Source organism: Uloborus diversus, chromosome 2 (assembly GCF_026930045.1).
Source record: "Uloborus diversus isolate 005 chromosome 2, Udiv.v.3.1, whole genome shotgun sequence".
Taxonomy (NCBI): domain Eukaryota; kingdom Metazoa; phylum Arthropoda; class Arachnida; order Araneae; family Uloboridae; genus Uloborus; species Uloborus diversus.
The window spans coordinates 121,836,145-121,857,702 of NC_072732.1; the positions used below are offsets into that span (position 1 = coordinate 121,836,145).

Consider the following 21,558-nt stretch of genomic DNA (forward strand, 5'->3'; position numbering starts at 1 on the left):
CTTGTTGCATCGACCTTATAGTGCATAATAACAAAAACCAACATAGACCAATGCCAATAATCATCAGTTTTCTCTCGCATATTAAAGGATGCTTATATTAAATGTAAAATTTTTCTCCTCTAGAAAATAATTTTTAAAAATTCATTATTTATTGGACATTTTATGTTACTTTCAATAATTTACATTGAGATAAACATCCAATTATATTTTGAAAATTTACATCTACTTCCATCTCCCAAATGACCAAATATGGCAACTAAGTGAAAAATTTAAGATAATAAAAAGATTTTAGAATTTGTAGCATAAAAGTAGTTATAAATAATTAATAATCCTAAGACAAAACAGTAAGTTTTTAGCACATAAGCGTCTAAATCAATTAGAATAAAAAATGTTCTGAAGATAAAATTTTGCATTTTTCCAGAAAATAATTAGGAATTATCCACACAAAAAAGGCACATTTTGCATTGTTTTCAACAATTTGCATTGCAATAAACATCCTATGTCATTTTCGGAAACCTAGGCACATAAAAATCTTATGTACTTCCATTTTGGGAATGACCAAATGTGGCGGCTACGCAAAAATTAAATTTTTTTTTGAATTTGTAGCATGAAAACAATTGAAAAATAATCTTCATGAAACTACAATTCAGTTGAAAAGTTATTTAGCACATTTGCGTCCAAGGCAGTGAGGATAAGACAATTTTTCATTTCTCAAGAAAATGACACCTAAAAATTAAAAAAAAAAAAAAAGAAACGATTTGCAGCAAATTTTGTGTTTCTTTTATTAGTCAACAGCGAAAGAAAACATCCAATTCTGCTTTGTTTTTGGAAACTTAGGCACTGAAGCATCGTGTCTACTTCCATCTTGTGAATGACCAAACATAGCGATTACGTTTCACATGTTGCTGAAAAAAATTTTGGATAGAAAAACAGTTTTGACCCTCTCATCCTCAGGCTTGTGCTTCAGAAGCAGTAAATTGTTGTCTCCTCTGTTGAGTTGGTACATAATTCCTCTTCATCCAAGGAATTTTTTTCTTGGGAACTATTAAGGACCAAAAATGGCGACTGCAAAAGTTTTTTTTTTTTTGAGGGGTTGCCAATTTTTTATTGCTAGCGTAATTTTTCCTCAAAATTGTAAAAAAATTTCAGGAAACATCGATAAAAACAAAGATTAGATCTCATGGCACAAAATTCCCTGTAAAAAAATTGTAAAACAAATATTTTGGGGCCAAAATTGGAAAATTCCCCGACATTTTCAACCATTCCATTTTCTCTGACTATTCCAGGTTTTCCAGAGCGTACGAACCCTGTGATCTTTGAAATATTTTAGGGGGATACCCCCCCCCTCCATGAGTCTCCCCACATGGTCTGGTCTAAATGTTCATGCTTTTGAACATTTCACCTCTTTAGCCCTTCTAAAAAGTGTAAATGGTTAATTTTATGCTCTTTTTCCCTACAAATAAAAATAATGGCTGTGAAACTGTCAAAAACAAAAAATTGGGGGGCTCATTTCTAAAAAATAGGGATGTGGGGGGGGGGGGGAGGCGGTCATATTTGGATTTCAGGGGTTATTTTAACATAACAATCTTGAAGAATTATGCCAGAAGCATTTTGAAGGTATTTTTTTGCTACACAGTACTATTATTATTACAGATATGCAAGACAAATCATATTTTTTTTGCTAAAAACAACCAACAATTATTATGTTTCTCATTAGTCAATTTTGACTGAAGATTCTTTTAAATTTCTGTATTTTTTTCAATTTAATGCATAGCATACTGCTATAAAAAAATTTATTCAGGGAAAGATATACAACCATTCTTTAAAAAATGCTGTGACGTAAAAATAGTTTTAAGTCAACAATTCATGTTATCAAAGAAATATAAAACATATATTAAGATATGATAAAGACTAAATCTTAAGATACCTTAAAAATATTGTATGTTACATTGTATTTTATAATACATAATACTAATTTTATCACTTACTTTTGGAATGTTAGTTTTCATTGTAGAATAAATTTAAATAGTATTTTTTTCCCTTTAAAATTAAAGCCAAGGAAGAAATACATTTGAAATAATAATGTAAAATATGCAGAACATTGAGAATCGAGTGAGTAATAAATTTGCATTAATTATACAGCTAGATATCAAAAGCAAAACGGATGAATTATTGTGAGATGTACGATTTGTCTAAAATCAGATCTATCACAGGTAAAAAAATTCAAAGTGGAGTGGAGATTCCTCCTCGTTTGGGTTGAAGGAGAGTTTAGAGAGGGGAATTGTTAATTGACTATTTGTACATCCTAAAATTTCATTTTTTGTGGGTATCTTTCCCCCCACAACTTTGTTCAAATTCATTTTAAAAGTTTTCTTCCAAAATTCCAATTAGAGTTCTTGAAAAGATCAAAACATATTCATCTGCACTGTAAAAGATAATGTGAAAAACTTTTGAAAAGAAAATTAACTCCTGATAAGAGTTAAAAAGGATTGTATTTCCCCTCAAGTGTGCTTTGAATGAAAAAGAAAAATATTGAAGAAAATGAAACCTCATTTTATGAAAATAAGTTTTTTTTTCCTTCTTCTTTATTTTATAGATGCATTTCATTAGTGAATTTAAATCCATAAGCTAAAATCTTTCTGCATTAAAAAAAAGGTTCCTTGAAACCTGTGTCAATTTCTTTTTTCTTTTCTTTTCTTTTTTTTTTTTTTTTTTGAAAATTGGTGCATTTAACTTTGTTGGTCTAACTTTTAACAGCTTAATTTATTTACTTCATTCTAAGTTGGAAGAAATTGTTTTTAAATTTTCACTGCAGTTTTTTGACTCTTCCATGGATAGGAGCTTGCAGACTATTTTTAAGGAGAGGATTTGAGGCAGAAATCCCATTCTGAATTTTTGTCCCAGTCTTAATTTGGGAAATGAAGCTATTGAACCAAGACAAAAAGAAAAGAAATCATTTAGCTGCAAATGATCTAAAATGCTGTAAAATTTAGAGACTTGAAAAACTATATGACTCCAAGTTCTTTGGCCACTGAATGAAAACCTTGCACTGCCATTTGTATATCTTCTTCTGAATGAGCTGCAGATATTTGTACCCTAACTCTAGCTCGATCTAAAAATAATAATAATCATAATTACTACTCTACTCAACAACAAAAATATTTCATAACTTGATTATCAGAAACAGAAATATTTACTTTTAGGAACTACTGGGTAAGTAAATCCAATCACATATATTCCATGGTCTGAAATAAAAAGGGTTTAGAATAAGTTTAAACAGCAAAATTCTTTCTATGCAATACAATGAAACTTCTCTGCAGCAACCACTCTCCTTTACATAAAAAACTGGTCGTTAATTGAGGTTGGTTGGCTGGTCTACGAGGTCGTTCTTGAAAATGCAAAAAAAAAAAAATTGACAGAAATCGTCTATGTTCTTTTTACAGTACATAAGGAGCATAACTAAAATCTTTCTTGTATCATGGGACGCGGGAGCATCCCGGCCGCCAAGAAAACCAAATGTCAGCCACCAACAAAGCTAAATATCCACCGCTAAGAAAGACAAAAGAAAATGAACACGCGACTGAGGACAGTTTACACGACAGAACTTGTTGGGGTTTTCCTCAACCCCTGGAGTTGATATTTGGTATGCTCTATCTCTACTGGCCCCTAAGGACCCATACTAAAATACTATCCCCAGGACCATCAGGGGGAGTAGGAATTTAAGTTAGAAAATAGCTATTCAAAAAAGTTTTCATGTTCTTAGACAGGGCTGCCGCAAAGACGAAAAGAAAGATCGAGCTGAAATCTCGCACACACATTCCTTGTGCCTACTGATGTGCTTTTTGTGCCATTTGACTCACCAATTTGTTTCACAAAGCTGTTCTGCCATTTTGAACACTTTTTTAGGAGATCCTAGATCCTCAGGATTTGGATCTTCGAAGCTGAAAATCATCTAATTCAGAAATGGTTGGGTGAGGAGAATTTAAAAAATCACTACAGTTGACATGGAATGACTTAAGATACCTTTTTTGCGCTCAAGTTAAAAGCATTATTTTAATCAAAAATTAAATTATATTTTGTATTTATTCTCAAACATTCACTTTCAAGAATTCTTATCAAACTTTATCTTTTGATGAAGTACTAGTAACTGTTTTTTTTCTACTAGCAGAACATAAATTCCATCAGGGGTTTGATTAAGACAGAATTATTTTAAAAACAAATTTAAAATATTTCATTCTTCTGTTCATTGAAATTTATGCTTGAATTAAAGAAAAATAAAGTTGATCTGGGGTGCGTGGATTGCAAAAGTAAGCACACATTACCTCTTGTTGTTTTCAGAAAGCTTAATAATTACTCATAGAATTACATTAAAATAACATAACTATAGAATCATGGTACTTCATAGATTAGCAATTTAGGATTACCTAGCATTTTATTAGCCATTGACATTGCTAGTTTTTCTTCGCACAACATCACCGGACATATTGGATGATCATCACCCTAAAAATAAAATCAACAGTTTGAAGCTAGTTTAAAAGTCATTTTTCAAGGAAAAATTAAGTGATATAATCTATTATTATTAGGATATACCAAAGCCCCAAAGCAGAATACAACGATTATAATTTACGATGTTCTGTAACGTAAAATCATCTGACCAAAATTGTTCTGCAAGTACTTCAAGCATTGTACGCAAAAAATGACATTTTCCACAAATTGGGTACTAAAAATCAAAATCGTTTCATATAGGAGTTTTTTTTTTTTTTTTTTTTTACTAAAGCGATTTATTTCTGTGGAAATGAGATATTTCCAGAAACATCACAGCTTTCAACCAAATGACTAATTAAATAGCTAAAGAGCACTGAATTTGGAAAATTAGTTGATCATGAAAACTATACAATCAAAAAATCTTTAACAAGATGTTAAACCTAAACCAATTGAGATTCTCCAAAAATAGTTTATTATGTATTTTCTAAAATGCATAGAAAGAGCAAAGATACAAAATTTCATAAAAATCCAAACCTAGGTGTCAAACCACATTTTTTTTTGGTTAATTTTACATGGCGTGAAGGAGCAATTAAAATAATGTTACTAAATAAAGAAGTTACCGAAATCAGGGTTCATACTCTATTTGGATGAAAAAATTCCATGACTTTTCCAAGACTTTTTCATGACTTCAATGAAAATTTTCATGACCTCGTTACATGAAGAGAATAGCACTATTTAATCTCAAACTTGGTAATATTTGGAAATGAGCATTAGCAAAACGTCCCACAGCCTCATTGAAGCACTTACTCGTTGTGAGAAAAATATAAGTGCACACCTAAAAAACTAAACTATTCTTCTTTGTCTTTATCATATAAATTTAAGTAAAGTAAAAATGCAATGAAGCAAATATGATGATGTTTAAATGTATGATTTTTTTTTTAAACAGGCAGAATGATATTGAATTGGACAAAGGTTGAATGAGTCATCATTAAGTTTCAATAAATTTGCTTCAAAAGTTACCTTTTAGTGTCAACAGTGCCTTTAATCATCCACATAACTTGACAGTATTTTGGTTCTTTGAAGTAAAGCCACATAGTTTAGTTCTTTATGTTTCCAAACCAGATCTTTTTTGAAAAAACTATTCAGTAATGAATCAATCTTCTGATTCAAAAGTATATTTGTTTTGTTTACAAATTTGCATTTTCAAATGCATATAAATTAATAGGTACAGAAATTTCAGAACACGTTTAATTCCCGACATTGAACGTAGCAGTGGGTCGCATGGATTAGTTTTGCATGCCGTATGCTGGGCACTACTGTTTTAGAGCATTGGAATTCCTCTTTTTCTGTATTCTGTCGCCTCACTTAATATCTATATTTTCTAAAACATTCAACAAATTAAGAGATTAACTCTGAAAAATTTAATAATAAAGTTCTTACAAGTGATGGAATCGAACTCGCATGCAAGTGAATTGCTTTTTTTTGAGTGGGTGTGGCAAAACTAAGAACGTGAAATTTTGCTACTACAGAATATGAAACATAAGAAGTGTTGAAAATAACAGAAAATTCAAAATAAATGATGTCCAGGCAGTAAAATCACATCGCAAAAAATGGCAAGTGGCTGCGACAGAAGTGGATGCAATGAGATTTCAAAATTCAGATTTGGTTTTTGGATCGTTCAATTTTCCACTTTTAATAGCTTTTATGTGCTATACTGTTAAATTACTCAAGATTTCTAATGCTCCTTTAGTTACTGTTCCTTTCTCTTTGTCCAGGACATTTTTCCATGACTTGAAATAAATTTCCATGACTTTCAATGAAAATTTTAATTTTCCATGACTTTTCCAGGTCTGAAATTCTGTTATTTTTTTTCCATGACTTTCCAGGATTTCCATGACCCGTACGAACCCAGTGAAATAATAAATAAAATGACTCGAGTTTGGGTTACATATAATAAAACACTTGAAAACTTTATAAATAATTGAAATATTTTCTGGATGCAAAGGGATTGAAATCTCAAACAAGACATGCAATTTCCGGTGATGGACGTGTTTCAATGTTGGCATGTTTCCAAAACATACGTGTATGGCGGAAATTGCAGTGCATGAAGATTGGTTGGAAAGTCCTACAGAGGACTTATCGAATTCAACATCGCAAGCTTTCCACCAAATTATTGTAATTTGCGAGAATTTTAGAATTTCAAGAAATCTGCAGAATTTCTGCCAAATTCTATCTTGAGTTGGAAGATATTTGTAGAAAATCTGCAGTTTCTACAGATTTTCTGCACTGCAGTTTCTGCAAATTTTCAACACAGCAGTTTCTGCAGAAATTTGCAGAATTTTGGCAGAAAATTTGTCAGTTTTCCTCTCACATTTGAACCAAATTGTCCTGCAGCTCAGGCATCTGTTCTGCGACGTATGTTGCAAATTTAGTAGTATTCTTCTTTGGGGTACCAAAGTATTTCCTTGTTAACAAAAGAATAAAACTTGTTCTTACAATGACATTCATTCCAGCTGCAGACATAGCAGATCTAAACATGTTGGTATTTCTGTGTAATTTTTCCACTAGTGATGAGCTTTCGAACAATATATCTAATGCCTATATAAAAAAAAATACTCTTTTTAAAGATTTTTAGTAAGAATCATAAGTTATAGAAACATAATAGTGTAATTTGTTCTTTTTGTCATGCAAAACTGAATAGTATTGGAAAAAAAACGTAAATAAAAATACAAAACTACACAAACTTGTAGTAGTATTTTAAAACTAAGTGAAAATGAAAGTTTTTAAATATTAAGTATTGCAGAATAAAAGTTGAAAATTATATGATTAAATTTGTTATCCATCTCATAATGCGCAAAAGAATCTTAATTGGTACGTAAAAACTTAATTGAAAAACCAAATGCACGTTTCATTTCTTGTCATTTGTTCTTTTTCTACTCTCTATAGAGTGTATGTTTCACCAGTGGGGTTGATCCAAAATTCTTAATTTTTAATTTTACTACCCCTCACCCCTCCACATAGGAATTAAAAACTGTAAAACAAGAGAAAAATCTGCTCAATTGAACTGTAGAAGAAAAGGTTAAAAAAAAAATACTGAAATAAAAAAAAATCTTTTAAAGTTTCAAATGTTGTCTTGCCATACTGTGTAACTAAAAAATATTTTGATTGCTTTAGAGCAATGAATTACACTGCTCAAATGCTTTAGAAATTTACAAGCAAGGAAGTATAGTGTAAACGATTAAATATTTCTTAAAAATTCAAAAATTGTTTTCTGAAGTCTGTGTTTGCAATAAATATTAGATGAAGTGACCTGCTTCAAAATTTAATAAATGAGTTACTTAACAGCTTCCCTTTTGCTCCCGTGAAAATCACGGGCAGGGGTTTCGCCTCCATTTCTCGCACCCGTGATATTGCTGTGCTGGGGTGTGCAATATTAAGGCAACGAAACAATTGAAACCAATTCTTTCTTTTGCCCAGAATACATTTTATTTCTCTTTTTATACACCAGATGGCAGTACCAGTCAATTTCAAATATAATTGCAGAGGTTTTTTTTTCCCACCAGATGTAGCACTAATCGAATAATGTGTTCTTGTGATATTTATTTTGAAATCTTAGCCCAGTTACTTTTGTTTTCGTTACACGTGTTATTCGTTTTAATGAGATGCATTTTATAGACAGATACAGGGGCGGATCCAGACAGAATTCTCGGAGGGGGGGGCATTTGAAAAAATACGATGCTTTGGAATTTTTTTTGAATTTTACAATTATCAATATGCCACCTTTAACTAGAGCATTTTTAAAGGAATTTTCACTAGGCGACGCAAGTTTAACAAAAAGGCTGTAACCTTCCCAATAATTTTCCTCTTTTCTTAACAAACGTGTGCATATATCGTGGCCTCAAAGTGGTATTCCTGTAATCACTACTGTGTTCTGAGGCGACTGTATAGGACTTCTGATATAAGAGGAAGCCAATATGAACCAACCGTAAGTACAATATTAACTCCAAAGTAAAGAGGGTCTCCCCAGGAAAATTTTCAAATTTAAAGTCTTAAAAACATATTTTAGACAATCTTTGGTAATGTTAGGGGAAAGGAGGTCCGGTGGTGCTCCCCTGCCTATTTTTCAAAATATTAGCTCTAAGAATGCAGTTTTAGACAATCTTTGATGATGTTAAGACAGAGGAGAGATTTGAGGGCTCACATAAGGAAAATTTTCTGATTTGTAATAGTAGAAATGCATTTTAACTGTCTTTCATAACACTAAGGACTGGTGTGCAAACCCCCCCCCCCTCCCATTTTTTGAAATTGAAACCTTAAAACTGCAAACATTATCTCCAACGTAGCAAAGAAGGATGTTAAGAGGTTCAGGGTTTCTCCGGCAGATTTTTTTTTTTTCCATTGTAGAGACAAAAACGCAGTTTAATACGATCTTTTCGTAATGTTACGTCGAGGAGAAAGTCAAGGGCTCACACCAAGAAATTTTTTCTAATTTGCAGTCTTAAAGATGCATTTTAATTATCTTTGGTAATGGTAGGAAACATTTACTTATTTTTTAAAACGTGGTTTGTAGACGATCTTTGGTAATATTAACATGAGGAATAGGAGTGGTTTGGAGGGTCCCATATTAAAAAAAGGAATGAAGGATAATTACATAGGGCTGCATAAAGCCAGGTTAAAACTTAAATCTAACTTAATGCGCAATCATTAACTGTATAACTTTTTATTGGACTCTTACTAACACATATCCCTTTTCTTTCCCTCATGGGGGGAAGTACACGTCTAACAAGATGAGCCCATTATGCTAAATGAACCAAAATAATTGCCATACACTTGATATTTCTGAAATTTTGGTGGGGTGGCCATGCCCTCCCTCTGGCATTGTTTCCATTCTTGTTAGACTTCACATGAATTACAATGAATTTTTTTTTTTTTTTTTTTTTCAATTTAAGCTAGGAAAGAGGGTTTAAAAAATTATACTTGAAACTTCTTCAGTGTGGTTTTATGGCTCCCCGGCGTTGTTTTTATGTTCTTTTTAGACTTCGAGGAATAATAAAGATTTTTTTATATTTAGCTCTAAAAAAGTTTTTGACTATTTTTGAAACTTTTTCAGGGTGGCCATGCCCCCCCCTCTATTGTTAGACTTTTAAATGTATTAAGGGACATTTTTTGCATTTTTGCTCAAAAAAGGGGATTTTAACTATTCTTAAAATTTTCTCGGAGGGGGCCATGGCCCCTTCCCTGGATCCTCCCATGGACAGACACCAACAAATCAAAAGAAACGGCAACCATCATGAAAATGCAGTTTGTTGTTCTAGGAGAGATGAAAACAATAAGAGATGCAGGAAGGAAACTCTATACTACTGTCCAGATTGTGACGTTGGCCTCTGTATCTCATGCTTTGAAATTTACCATATGAAAAAAATTTATTAATCTTCACTTATATTACACAAAAGATTAATAAAATTCTCTTTTAATGTTTAAAAGACTTATTTCTTACATTTTTGCTGCTTGCTGGAAAACTAACATTCAGTCAAAATAAGCCTGAATGTTGGCTTTTCATAAAATTTCAATCTAAAAAATATCGAAAATTAAAAATTGAATGCACATAATGTTCGTTTTTTATTTTTATAAAATTTTCTTGAATAAAAAAAAATTAGACACTTTTATGACCATTTTCTTGAAAATTATTCGATTGATAAAGGGTTAAAATCAAATAATATGTTTTACTATACCTTAATTCCACAGGCAACAACAGGAGGTGGAAGAGCATTTGAAAATAAATATGGACGTGATTTTTGTCTCAACAGATTTATTAACTCTGATTTTCCTGTTGTGTAACCACCTAAAAATAATTTGTTCTGATTAATGTAAAAGCACTAATTACACAAGCCTGTAACCAAAACAGTGTTTAGAAACCAATAGCTAATTCTGAAAGATTTTTTTGAACATGCTTTTAACCAATCGTGTTGTAAATACAAAAATGGGTGCGCACCTAGCGTCATATGTGGACAATACAAGTTTGTATCCAGGTTCTGGTTTTGGAGGGGGGTCATTTCCGGAAGGGTGGAGTCACAGGTGTCATTTTTACATAAATGGGGGAGGAATGTTTCAAGACATAAGCCTCAAAAAGGTTTACACTATCTTTGGTCACTGAGGAGGTGTGGTTATGACCTCTCTTTGAATCTATGCATGGGACAATACTAGCAGCCACTGACGATATTTCTGTGTCTGGTACAAAAGAAGAAGAAAAAAAGAAACAATTTTGAAGTTGATGTGTCTAAACTTTTTCAGGAAGCAGCGACCCTTTTTAGCCAGATTTAGGTCCACTGTTAGGCTCTAGGGTATAGAACTAATGAATTTATTAGCACTGCTCTCTCATGGCTCAAAACGAAAGAAATATATTTCATTCCACACTTTTCTCAAGATAGTTACTTTATTTACTATAGCAATGTCCCTGGATTGATGGAGTATCTACCGTATTTTCGGGAATAAGCGCCGCACCCGGTGTAAGCGCCGCATTGTAATATATTCTCAAAGAATAAAAGTTTTTTAATGTATGCGCCGCACGTTCCATAAGCGCTCACTCAGCATTAAACAACTTAAAAGCACAATCAGTAGTAAAGCAAGCTGGATTAAATGTAAATAAAAAAAATTTTTATTTCTCGTTAGTATTTTTAATTAACAATAAAGAAATATTTTAAAAAATCCCCATTTTTCACTTTTTGCCTTCGGCATCCCTCGATTGGTCATCACTTTCGATGGTTAATTTATCCGATTTCCAACGGCAAACGCATCTCGTCTCTTTGCTTTACTTGTCGCCTAAGGGCGAGGGATTTCCGCGAAATGAAAGCAAACGATGTGGTGCCATCTGTTAGCAGCATTTTCTGATTTTTTTAAACTTGGAAAAAAAACACTGTATCCGCCGCACCCGTTATATGCGCCGCACCGGCAATTTTACTTTTTTTCTTGTATGCGCCGCGGCGCTTATTCCCGAAAATACGGTAAATCTTTTACATGCTAATGTTCCAAACAGAAACATCAAACTAAAAATATGTCCAAAAGAAATTTTTCGCTAATGAGGATTGAAAAAAAGTTCTATTTACTGTCAAAAATAGACTTTATTTTTTGGAAGAAAAATAATTTCTTGTTTATAATAATTGCTGACCACAAAAATTTGCAAAATTACCCGTTTTTGTCGGTTTCGAGGAAGATGGTGGAAAAAAATTATACAGAATTTAAATATAGACTAAAAAAAATGCAGCAAAAATGTATTTTCTAATTCTGTATTTGAATTGCCTACAAAATCAGTTTCTGAATTAAAGTTTTCTTCTTTTTTTTCTGCTTATTTTGAACATTCTATAACTTAAATATTTCCTATATTTAACAACAAATTCCTAACTATAAAGTGTTAGGCTATCAATCATATTTGTATTAGGATCTATATTAGCTTTATAGAGTGAACAGTGCAAGGTTCTTTCCAAGCCGGGGATGAAACATGGATCGTCTGGTTTCAGTTGGCTTCCTAACCACAAACCTGCATGCAACTTATTATACAGTAAAACCTGTGAAGTTGCCCACTAAGTTGTTGTAAATTATATTTATTTAAAGCAATAATATTTTAAATGTTTGCTTCCATCAAAAATTTGTCTGCTGACCCTATAAGGTGTTGAACTTGATGCTCTCTAGGTAACTTTCGAAGTGAAATATAAGAAAAAAACTAACAAGTATTGTACCAAAGTAAAAGTTTTTCCGACATGTGATGAATGCCAAGAACAAAGAAAAATGTCAAAGGTATTTTTCAGTGATCATTATTGGGAATAGTTTCAGTGAGCTGATTTAAGCTATTATTTACCGTATTACCCCGCATTATCCGACATGCGGAAAAAAGCGAGGTTAACCAGCATGCCTGGAAATTCAAATTTTCATGCATGCCGGATAATTTAAGGCTTATTTTGCAACAGAACAAAACTAAATTTCCCCATTCAGTTCCAATCAGAAAGCAAACCACTGTAAGGAAAAAAAAAGATAAATCCCGAAAGTAACTTTCTTCCAAAAAAATGTGTATTGCATGTAATATGTGCTTGTTATTTATGGTAGGTCATTATCAATGGATTTGATTATATGCCGATCAAGTCCTCAATTCAGAAGCAATCATCGTTACTGCGATTTGTTCAAAAAATTTTTACAAATTATTTTGGGCTCCTTTTAGAGAGGTAAGTTTTTTTTTTGTTATTGAATAGCTATGGTAAATTCTTTAGGACTGGTTTAAGGGCAGTCACTTACTGCTTAGCATTATATGTTTGCTTACTTAGTTTTAATTTAATTTTTATAAAATTATTTTTTATTAAACAATATTTTTCTTGTTAAAGTAACAAATGTCATTGTTAGTAAATATTTGAACAAAATTAAACTGTTTATTAACACTAATAAAATATGTATAGAACTTATATTCATTTTTGAGCTGAACATATATTTTTTACAGTATTAATTTTTTTTCCTAACCTCGATTTTTCCAGCATGCCGGAAAGGACCAGGGCAAGTGTTATTGAAAATCTGGTGAACCCCCGAATTTTGCATGCCGGATAATGCGGGGTAATACGGTAATAATGATTGCTACTTTAATTAGAAGTTGTGAATTTTTCGATTGTTCACATGATAAAATAATTAAAACTTAAAAAGAAGAACAGCTAAAACATTACAGAACTTGCTTATGGAGAAAATAATACTGCATCATATTCAAAACAGGAAATTTACATTTCTTTAATCTAGAAAAGTAACATCACATTGCATAATAGTAAATATGCAACAAATAATTAGCTGTTTTTGCTTTCATTAAAGTAAATGTTTAAATGGGATGGTTAGAAATGTTCTTAGTACAATCAAAATAAAAATAGATTAAAACATAATTACCAGCAGCACCACCTAAAGCTTTTCCTAAAGTAGAATTTATTATATCAACTTTTCCGTTCAAGTTGAAATGCTCTTCAATCCCTCTGTAAAATAAATTATATATATACTAGCTTTTACCTGCAGCTTCGCTCACATTGATGTAGTTTTTTTCAATCGATTCAAGTCAACGGTCAACACAGGCAGAGCTCAAATAGTTACCAAAAAATGATTTGTCTCCAGTTTCGCTGACATTTCAAATTGCCTGCCCCTTTAAATGTATCAATAGGTATGATTAAAATTGATAATCAGGGGGAAGGGGGGGGGGGGTAAATGAAATGTCGTTGAAAGTAGGAAGACACCCAAAAAATCACACAAAATAAATCTCAAAAACGTTCAGGAGTTGTAAAGAAGTTAGTTTGGGTAATTCTCAAAAATTCCATTTCGAGTGAGGTCAACAATTCTTAAATAAAGTCAAACCCTTATAATCCCCATCCCCGTCAAATGGTGTCCAGCGCTACACCTGCTATCTAAATTATTGTATAGCTTCTTACCGGAGAAATCGTCCCAAAATAGGGTCAACAGTCACTACAAATCCAGATCCCAAGTTTTTTTCATCCCCATATTAGAGAATTTATATGAAAATTGTGTTTTATTGCCCCCCTACAGGGGTTTTGCTCCCCATAACGGGACGAAAACTACCCTATGTGTTATTCTGATGCATAAGCTATATTATTTTAAAGTTTCATCAAAATCCGTTCAGTAGTTTTTTTGCGTGAAAGAGTAACAAACATCCATACATCCATACAGACAAACTTTCGCATACATAATAGTAGTAAGATTTTTTGATCTTAAATATAGAAAAACATTTTAAAACTAAAGGTGCATTAAAGAAGTAATACCATACTGAAATTAGTTTCTATGTTTTTTAAACACACTCTAGTTACAATTGATTCAAATCTGTCCATTTTGTTTCAAAATAAAACATTCTAGTCTGCTTATGAGCACCCCAATGTGGCTACGTAAGAAATAGAAGATATTATTCCAGTGTAAGAATGAACACGTGTTAAAGACAAATATTCTTTACAGATTCACCCCTTTTATGAAAAAATGACAAGATGTAAATAAGTTGGGAAGCTTTAATAGGAGCAAAACAGTTACTAACTTCAGAATCAAAATTTATTGATCTATAATTTTGCTCAAATAAGATTTCATCCTATTTAGTTGCAGAGGGTAAAAGTTGGGAAAAATCACAAGACAGATTTTTTTTTTAATAAAAAAGGCTTGTCTCAAATTTAATTTTTAATTAAATACAAGGATTGAATATAGAGCTTTATACTTAAAAGTCAAACACTTTTTTTCTGCAAAAAGTATTCTAAAATAAAAACATCAGGGCCGGTTCTAGTAGTTCTGCTGCCCTAGGCAAAATTGGCAAGTGTCTCTCCCCCCCCTCCCCCCCATTGAATAATAACATATTAATAAAATAAAAACGATAGCATAGTGCTCAAAATTTAAAAGAAGTTTCTCGTTAAATTTCAAACTGTGTTTTGCATATCTAAGCACTGGAACAAACGTTAAATTATATTTTTAAACATTTTTGTAGTGCATTATATTTTTTTAGTGCAGATATTAATATTTTCAAACTGCCACCACTAAAATTGAATTGAATTTCTAGTTAAATTCCAAAGCCTGAAAAATATATAAATATACACACTGAAGAACTATGATGATTGCTAAAGAAATAACATTATAATTATCCCACTTTATTCATGAATAATTTATTTCTTATCATTGCTAATGAATAGTAATTCTGTAACATAATTATACACTACAAATTTAATTTAAAAAAAGCTCTTTTGTCTGAATTTTCTCCCGTATTAAACTCATTCACTTGCTATTTATTTTTCACATTTATCTTATTTTGTCTCACTCCGTCTCAAAATTTTTCAAAAACAGACAGATATTTGTCAAAAGATTGATAGCTTTCACCCTCGATTATACAGTTGGTTATATCAGTGTACACGGCCCCGATTGAGAAGTTTTAGGACAGAGGGTCTGACACATCTGCAGAAACCCCCTTGAACAGTATATTGATGACACAGTTCCAGAGTCATTAACTGCACACTTTTTGTTATTACATATTCTACATTAGGGTACACTTAGGGTATGAACTACCTAGGGACCATTAATTATTATGTAAGGATGATTTTGGCAATTTTTGACCCCCCCCCCCACCCTCTCCTATGTAAGGGTAAGTAAGATTCCCTTCCCCCCTCACACGTAAGATTCCATTTCATTTTTCAAAATAATGAAACAACGAATTTTACATCACTGGAATCGTTATTAAGTTCAATATTATTATTTTTTAAAAACCTTTTTGTGCAAAAAAAATTATTACTAAAAGGAACCTAGACCGCATGTTTGTTCGACAAATACTTTTTGTATATGATGGGATATTAATTGAAAATAAGATAGTCCATACACAGTGCGATTCTTTTATTATATTTTACACTATTCATTTTTTTAAAATCAAGTAAAAAACAACTCATCCTAATACTTTTTTACCTTTCAGGACCAAATGAAATATGATTCCTGCCAAACCACTAGACCACGCGATTTCTAATTAAAATATCAACTTGGAGGGTCTGATCCCTCCCCCTCCCTCCCCTCGGGGCCCCCAGTAATTAATAAAAAGCCCCCCTAAGCAAAATGCTAGATAGCATTAATTGGCCCTTTTGATTTTAAAAGCCACATTGATATACTTTATCACTTGTTCGTGATTTTAAACACCATAACAAACAAATTAAAGCCATAGTTTGATACAGTTTTTCGTAAGATCTGTAATTTTTAGGGTACCCTAAGAAAGGCTTCTTGTGACCAACTTTGAACCTTGTTTTAATCCTAATTCCTTTTCCACCAAACCATGAACAAGATTCACAATTAAGGATATTCAGAAAATTCCAGTTTGCTAACTAGATATAATATTTATCTTTAATTTATAACCTATGGACTACAAGCAAATAATACATTTGAAGATTAGTATGTACATTTACAGAAATATTGTCTTTATTGACTAAAACTATTTTGTTAAGCATTTAAACTAAAAATTCATATGCACTATTACCTGCCTGTTTTACCAAACACTCCAGTAGCATGACATTCATCGACAAACAGCATAGCATTGTATTTTTTTGCTAAATTACATATCTCACTGAAAAAGAAAATATACATTAAGGTCCACTAAATGGATAACAAATCCAAAATGTATTATTCAAAATAATAATGATGAGATGTAATCAGATGCTACAAGAATGATAGAAATTTGTTTAGAAACTAACGGCAAAGGGGCAAGATTTCCATCCATGCTAAAGACTCCATCAGTAGCTATGAGACGCAATCGAGCTGAAGAACTTTCTTGAAGTTTTTTTTCCAAATCTAAATATTGAGAGCTATCTTATATACTTAAATTTCAAATTAAAATTGAACTACAGTTGAATAAATATCAAAGGGAAATGTACCTGCCATATCTCTATGCTTATATCGATATTTTTGTGCTTTGCATAATCTTATTCCATCAATAATGGAAGCGTGGTTTAGTTCATCAGATAACACAGCATCTTCAGCAGTCAAAAGAACTTCAAACAATCCAGCATTTGCATCAAAGCAGCTGGGATAAATTATGCAATCTTCTCTACCATGAAATTTTGCAATTTTATTTTCTAATTTCTTGTGCAAATCCTATAAATAAAAATTTAATTTTTAAAATGAAGCTACAAGGAATTAATCTTATTGGAAATAAATAAACAGACATAGAAACTAAATATTTTACATAAGAAAAACTTATAGTACACAATTAAAACGATAATTCCCAATACCTGTGTTCCACAAATGAAACGAACTGAGCTTAATCCAGCACCATATTCATCTAATGCATCTTTACCAGCTTGTATTATAGCAGGATGACTCTGAAAAGGATAATTAAAACTCAAATGAATTCTAGTCTGCGTTTTTAAGTATTTAAGTGCGATTTAATTAATAAGTCTGGTGCCATTAACGAAAAAAATATATTGATTTGTTACTATTTTACTTTTTCAAGACTTAAAACTTACCGACAATCCTAAATAGTTGTTCGCACAAAAATTAATTACAGATTTCTTCAGTCCTTCAACATTTATGTGAGAGGCTTGCTTTGAAATAATTATTCTTTCTTCCTTGTATGTTTTTGCTTCTTTAATACTTTCAATTTGCTCATCAATTAAAACCTTAGCAGCTGACCAAGAATTCCTAAGGGAAGACTGAGCAGGGAAACCTTCCTGCACTTTGAATAATCTATTGAAAACTAAAATTAAACACCAAAAGACAAAATTATGCTTGAGCAATTTATTATTTTTAATGCAATAGAAATTATAAATAAATACACTTAAAATCAAAAATAATTTATTATAAAATTGGATGTCTGCAAGAATTTTTCTTTTCAGATCGTGCATAAACTTCAAACAAAAAAATTAACCTTTACTTTCAATTACAATATATTAACCTGAATTTTTACAATTATTTTATGTGTTGTGGTATGCACTCCCCCACCTTTTTTTTTAATGACAAAATGAAAAATCAAGTAATAAATACATGAATAAAATTAATTTTGAATTCTAGCTGAACAAAAAAATATTCATGCCCCTGATATACCAGTTGATTTCAAATCCTAATTTGTATTGTATTATTACTATATTTCGTATATTTTTCATGAGGAAAAAAACTCAGGAAGCAATGTGGGACTACCGTAATTTCAGATTTTATTTTGGAAATACTAGTAGCAAGACTAGGCTAACGAAATCATGTTCATCTCATTAAACGAATATTAAGAAATCAGATAAAATTGTAGGGGGGGAAAAAGGCAAGAAATTGTACAGAAACGTTTAAAATGAAGTGTAATAAAACAGGCTGAAATAATTAAATGACAATGTTAATTTTTCTCCCCCCCCCCCCCCATTTTTTTCCATCCTGATCCCAGAGCTGGCTTTAGCACATGCAGGGCCCGATCCGAGAATTCTGGCAAGCCCTTTTCAGAATGACTGCAAATTCGAGAAGTGCCGTTGAATTTTCCAAAGCTGGCAAGGATTCAAAACTGCCGCAATTATCCGTCTTCCTTCAAATTTCTGCATCCTGTTTGATTTTTATTTATTTTTTCTTAAGAAATGAATGAATGAATTATAAAAAGAGTTTCTTTATGCACAATCATAGGCGGCTGGTGCACGAAAAATTGGAGGGGGGGGGGAGTTCAAAAGAAGTGTGGGGGTTAGGAGATGCCCCTGATGCTGATTTTTTTCTTTTTGTAAAATTGTGCATTATTATGGAATTTTAACATGACTGATTAAATGGCCTACAAATAATGTGGAATATGGCCTGCAAAACCGGGACAGATGGCTACAGACTTCCTTCTTCCAATTAAAAGTTTGATTATCATGAAATAACAAGAAAAAAGTCCATTGAGGGTGAATAAATCAATCCACCCAGCAACAAATCCTTTTTCTGTCAATCATTATTGTTTAACTGTGAAAAGTGAAGGAGCAAGCCCCTTCATTCTTGGAGGTGAGCAGACAGTTGCATACCACGCACGTACAAACCTCTTATGTGCGCAAGTTATAGCTTTGACAGAAAAGTAAAATACACCAAAATTTTCCAGTTCTAAAAATGCAATTTTAGTCTGTCTTTGGGGTGTCAGAAGTAGAACAGATTTGCAGGGAATGGTGGAGCTCTCCTTGGAAGTTTTTTGAAATTGAAGTTTAAAGAAGCAATTATAGTACGAAGATGAGGTTGGGAGGGGAGAGGGGGTGTTAGAGGTCAGATAAACCGTCCAATGTCTCCGGAAGAGTCAGGGGCGTAGCTAAGGGGGGGGTTTTGGGGACAAAACCCCCCCCGAAAAGTTAGTCTCAAAAAAAAAGAGAAAAAGAAGAGAGAAGAAAAAGAAAAAAAAGAAGAAAAGGAAAAATTCCAAGCGATTATACATATATATATATATATATATATATATATATATATATATATATATATATATATATATAAAGAAGTAACCCCCCCCGAAAGTCGGGTCTAGCTACGCCACTGGGAAGAGTCTTCATAGCTGACGTCTGAAAGTTTGTTCCCTTCCTACAGAATTATGATTGAAATTTCGATAAGTCTGGGGTTTCCCAGTCAGGTGATGTTTGATGAAGATGGAGAAGAAAAGGAATTAGGTGATCTCGTGGAAAATTTCTGAAATCAAAGACTTTTAAGGCGCAATTTTAGATTATCATTGGTGACGATAGAGAATTCGGAGAGAAATTTTTATATTTGAGTGTTGAAAACACAATTTTAGACCCTGTTTGATAACGATAGAGGAAAAGGAAGGAAACTCCCTCCGGAACTTTTTCGAAACTGAATCCCATTTTATGCTATCCATGGGAAAGGGTTAGAGGGTTTCTTGTAGCAGTATTTTCTGAAATTGGAATTTCAAGCTATTGTACTGATGCTAGGGAAAGGGGTCATCAGTTAGGAAAAGAGGTTCAGAGGCCTTTCCTTGGAAATGTTTCAAAAATTTAAATCTTAAAAATACTATTTTAGGCTACCTTTGGAGATGTTAGGGAGGAAACATTGGAGGAGGGTTGTAAAATTTATGAATTATGAATCCTTGGAAATTTTTTAAAATTGAAAACTTACTGATGTAATTTTTGCCAGTTTTTGGCGATAAAGTTGAGGTAATGGTAGACGCTCGTGTAGCCTCCTCCTAAATTTTTTTGAAAGTGAAGTCAAGCATTTTCGGTCATGTTAAAAGTTATGCCAAGGTTTGATGACTGCTCCAAGAAATGTTTTGGTATTGAAGATTTAAAACCAAAGAAGAGGAATGGAGGCTATAGGCAATTTGTGTTCTTTTACATGGGTGCCCATATGCAAAATTTTAAGGGGGGCTCAAACATTTCCCCCATATTTTAACATGATTTTTCCCCATGGAAACCGATTTCAGTAGATTAGAGTTTTTAAAATTTGACATTTTTAATAACTTATTCATTAATGGCTGGAGAAGAAATGTTTTCACAGTGTTGCAAAGAAAAAAGTACTAAAAGCAAAAAAGTTCTAATTTGTAAGGGGGGAGGGCTTGAGCCTCCACTTGCCCCCTATATGGGCACCCATGGTTCTTTAGAATTGCTATGGTGATGTTTTATGCGTATCAAGCACGCAGTATTTGGGGTTTATTATTTACTCAAGTATTTATTTATTTTTCGGAATTGCTCCTACGTTAGCGTTTAATTGTATATTATTGAAATTGTCATTGCTGCTGAGTTCAAAATTTTTTATCAAAGCAAATAAAGAAAGTTAAAAAAAACAATAGTTCCTAAAACTTTGGGGTCTCGGAGCAATTTCCGCATTGTCCATGTGATAGCAAAATCCTGGGGTATGGCCCATCACTCTTATGCTGTTGCTCACCGTATTAATTGTGGATAATCATAAAAAAAATTTTACATTTTGTTCCCCGCTACCAAGTTTCTTCCTTTTAACCAGAAATTATAGGATACAGCGAGTACGGCCCTCGGATATGGATTTTAAAATGTACTACTGGCTATATGTTTTAATTTTTCCTTCCGGATAATTTATTTCAGACTAGTAATTTTGGAAATATATTTTGCCAACTTTAATAGGGATGTTAAAATCTTCAGGAAATTCTTCCTGCTCCCTTAATTGCACTAAAAGTAGCTTCATACAACCAGAATAAATATTAAACATATTATAATGGATATCAGTTAAGTTCATTTGAACTTTTTATTTCATATTTTTTTTTCTTATTTCTTTTCGTGAGAAAATATAAGATTTTGTTAGAGCGAGTCCCAATTCAGGCTTTTTGCTCTAATTGGCTCAAGGCTGACTCTGCCTGTTCCAAGCTTAAAACTTGGGGGAAAGGCTCCCATTTACTTAAAAACCAGCTGCGTTGCCCGGTTTTGCCCAGTACCCCTTGAAAATACAAATTGTGCCAAGTGATGCATATTCAACAATCAGGGATTTTACGTGATTATTTGGGGATTTAAGTGAAAATTGGGCCTAAATTGCAATAAAAAAAAGAACTATTCATTGAAAAGTTTTCTCTTTCCAACGATATGTAAGTATGTTTTACTCCCTAAATCGGGACTTTATGTGAAAATTGGGCTTAAATTGAGA

The 21,558-nt window shown here is 32.3% G+C and overlaps 1 protein-coding gene across 1 annotated transcript; it reads right to left on the bottom strand.

Moving 5' to 3' along the window:
• Positions 1-288: 288 nt before the first annotated feature.
• LOC129216518 (2-amino-3-ketobutyrate coenzyme A ligase, mitochondrial-like) lies at positions 289-17,858 on the bottom strand. Its single transcript, XM_054850733.1, has 11 exons — positions 17,481-17,858; positions 17,247-17,336; positions 16,890-17,109; positions 16,710-16,806; positions 16,496-16,582; positions 13,396-13,478; positions 10,218-10,327; positions 6,982-7,083; positions 4,425-4,500; positions 3,198-3,245; positions 289-3,112 (listed from the first exon to the last, which is right to left on the bottom strand). The coding sequence occupies exons 1-11, from the start codon at positions 17,856-17,858 to the stop codon at positions 3,006-3,008; spliced, it is 1,398 nt and encodes a 465-aa protein (XP_054706708.1). The 3' UTR covers positions 289-3,005.
• Between the last annotated feature and the right edge of the window lie 3,700 nt (positions 17,859-21,558).

Bases quoted from the DNA above. Each gene is read 5' to 3' on its own strand.
- LOC129216518 (XM_054850733.1), bottom strand. From the start codon at position 17,858: ATGCACGATCTGAAAAGAAAAATTCTTGCAGACATCCAATTTTATAAT. The intron at 3,246-4,424 runs GTAATCCTAAAT...TTTTTATTTCAG, and splicing joins AATGGCTAATAAAATGCTAG to ACCATGGAATATATGTGATT. The intron at 3,113-3,197 runs GTAAATATTTCT...TATTATTTTTAG, and splicing joins TTACCCAGTAGTTCCTAAAA to ATCGAGCTAGAGTTAGGGTA.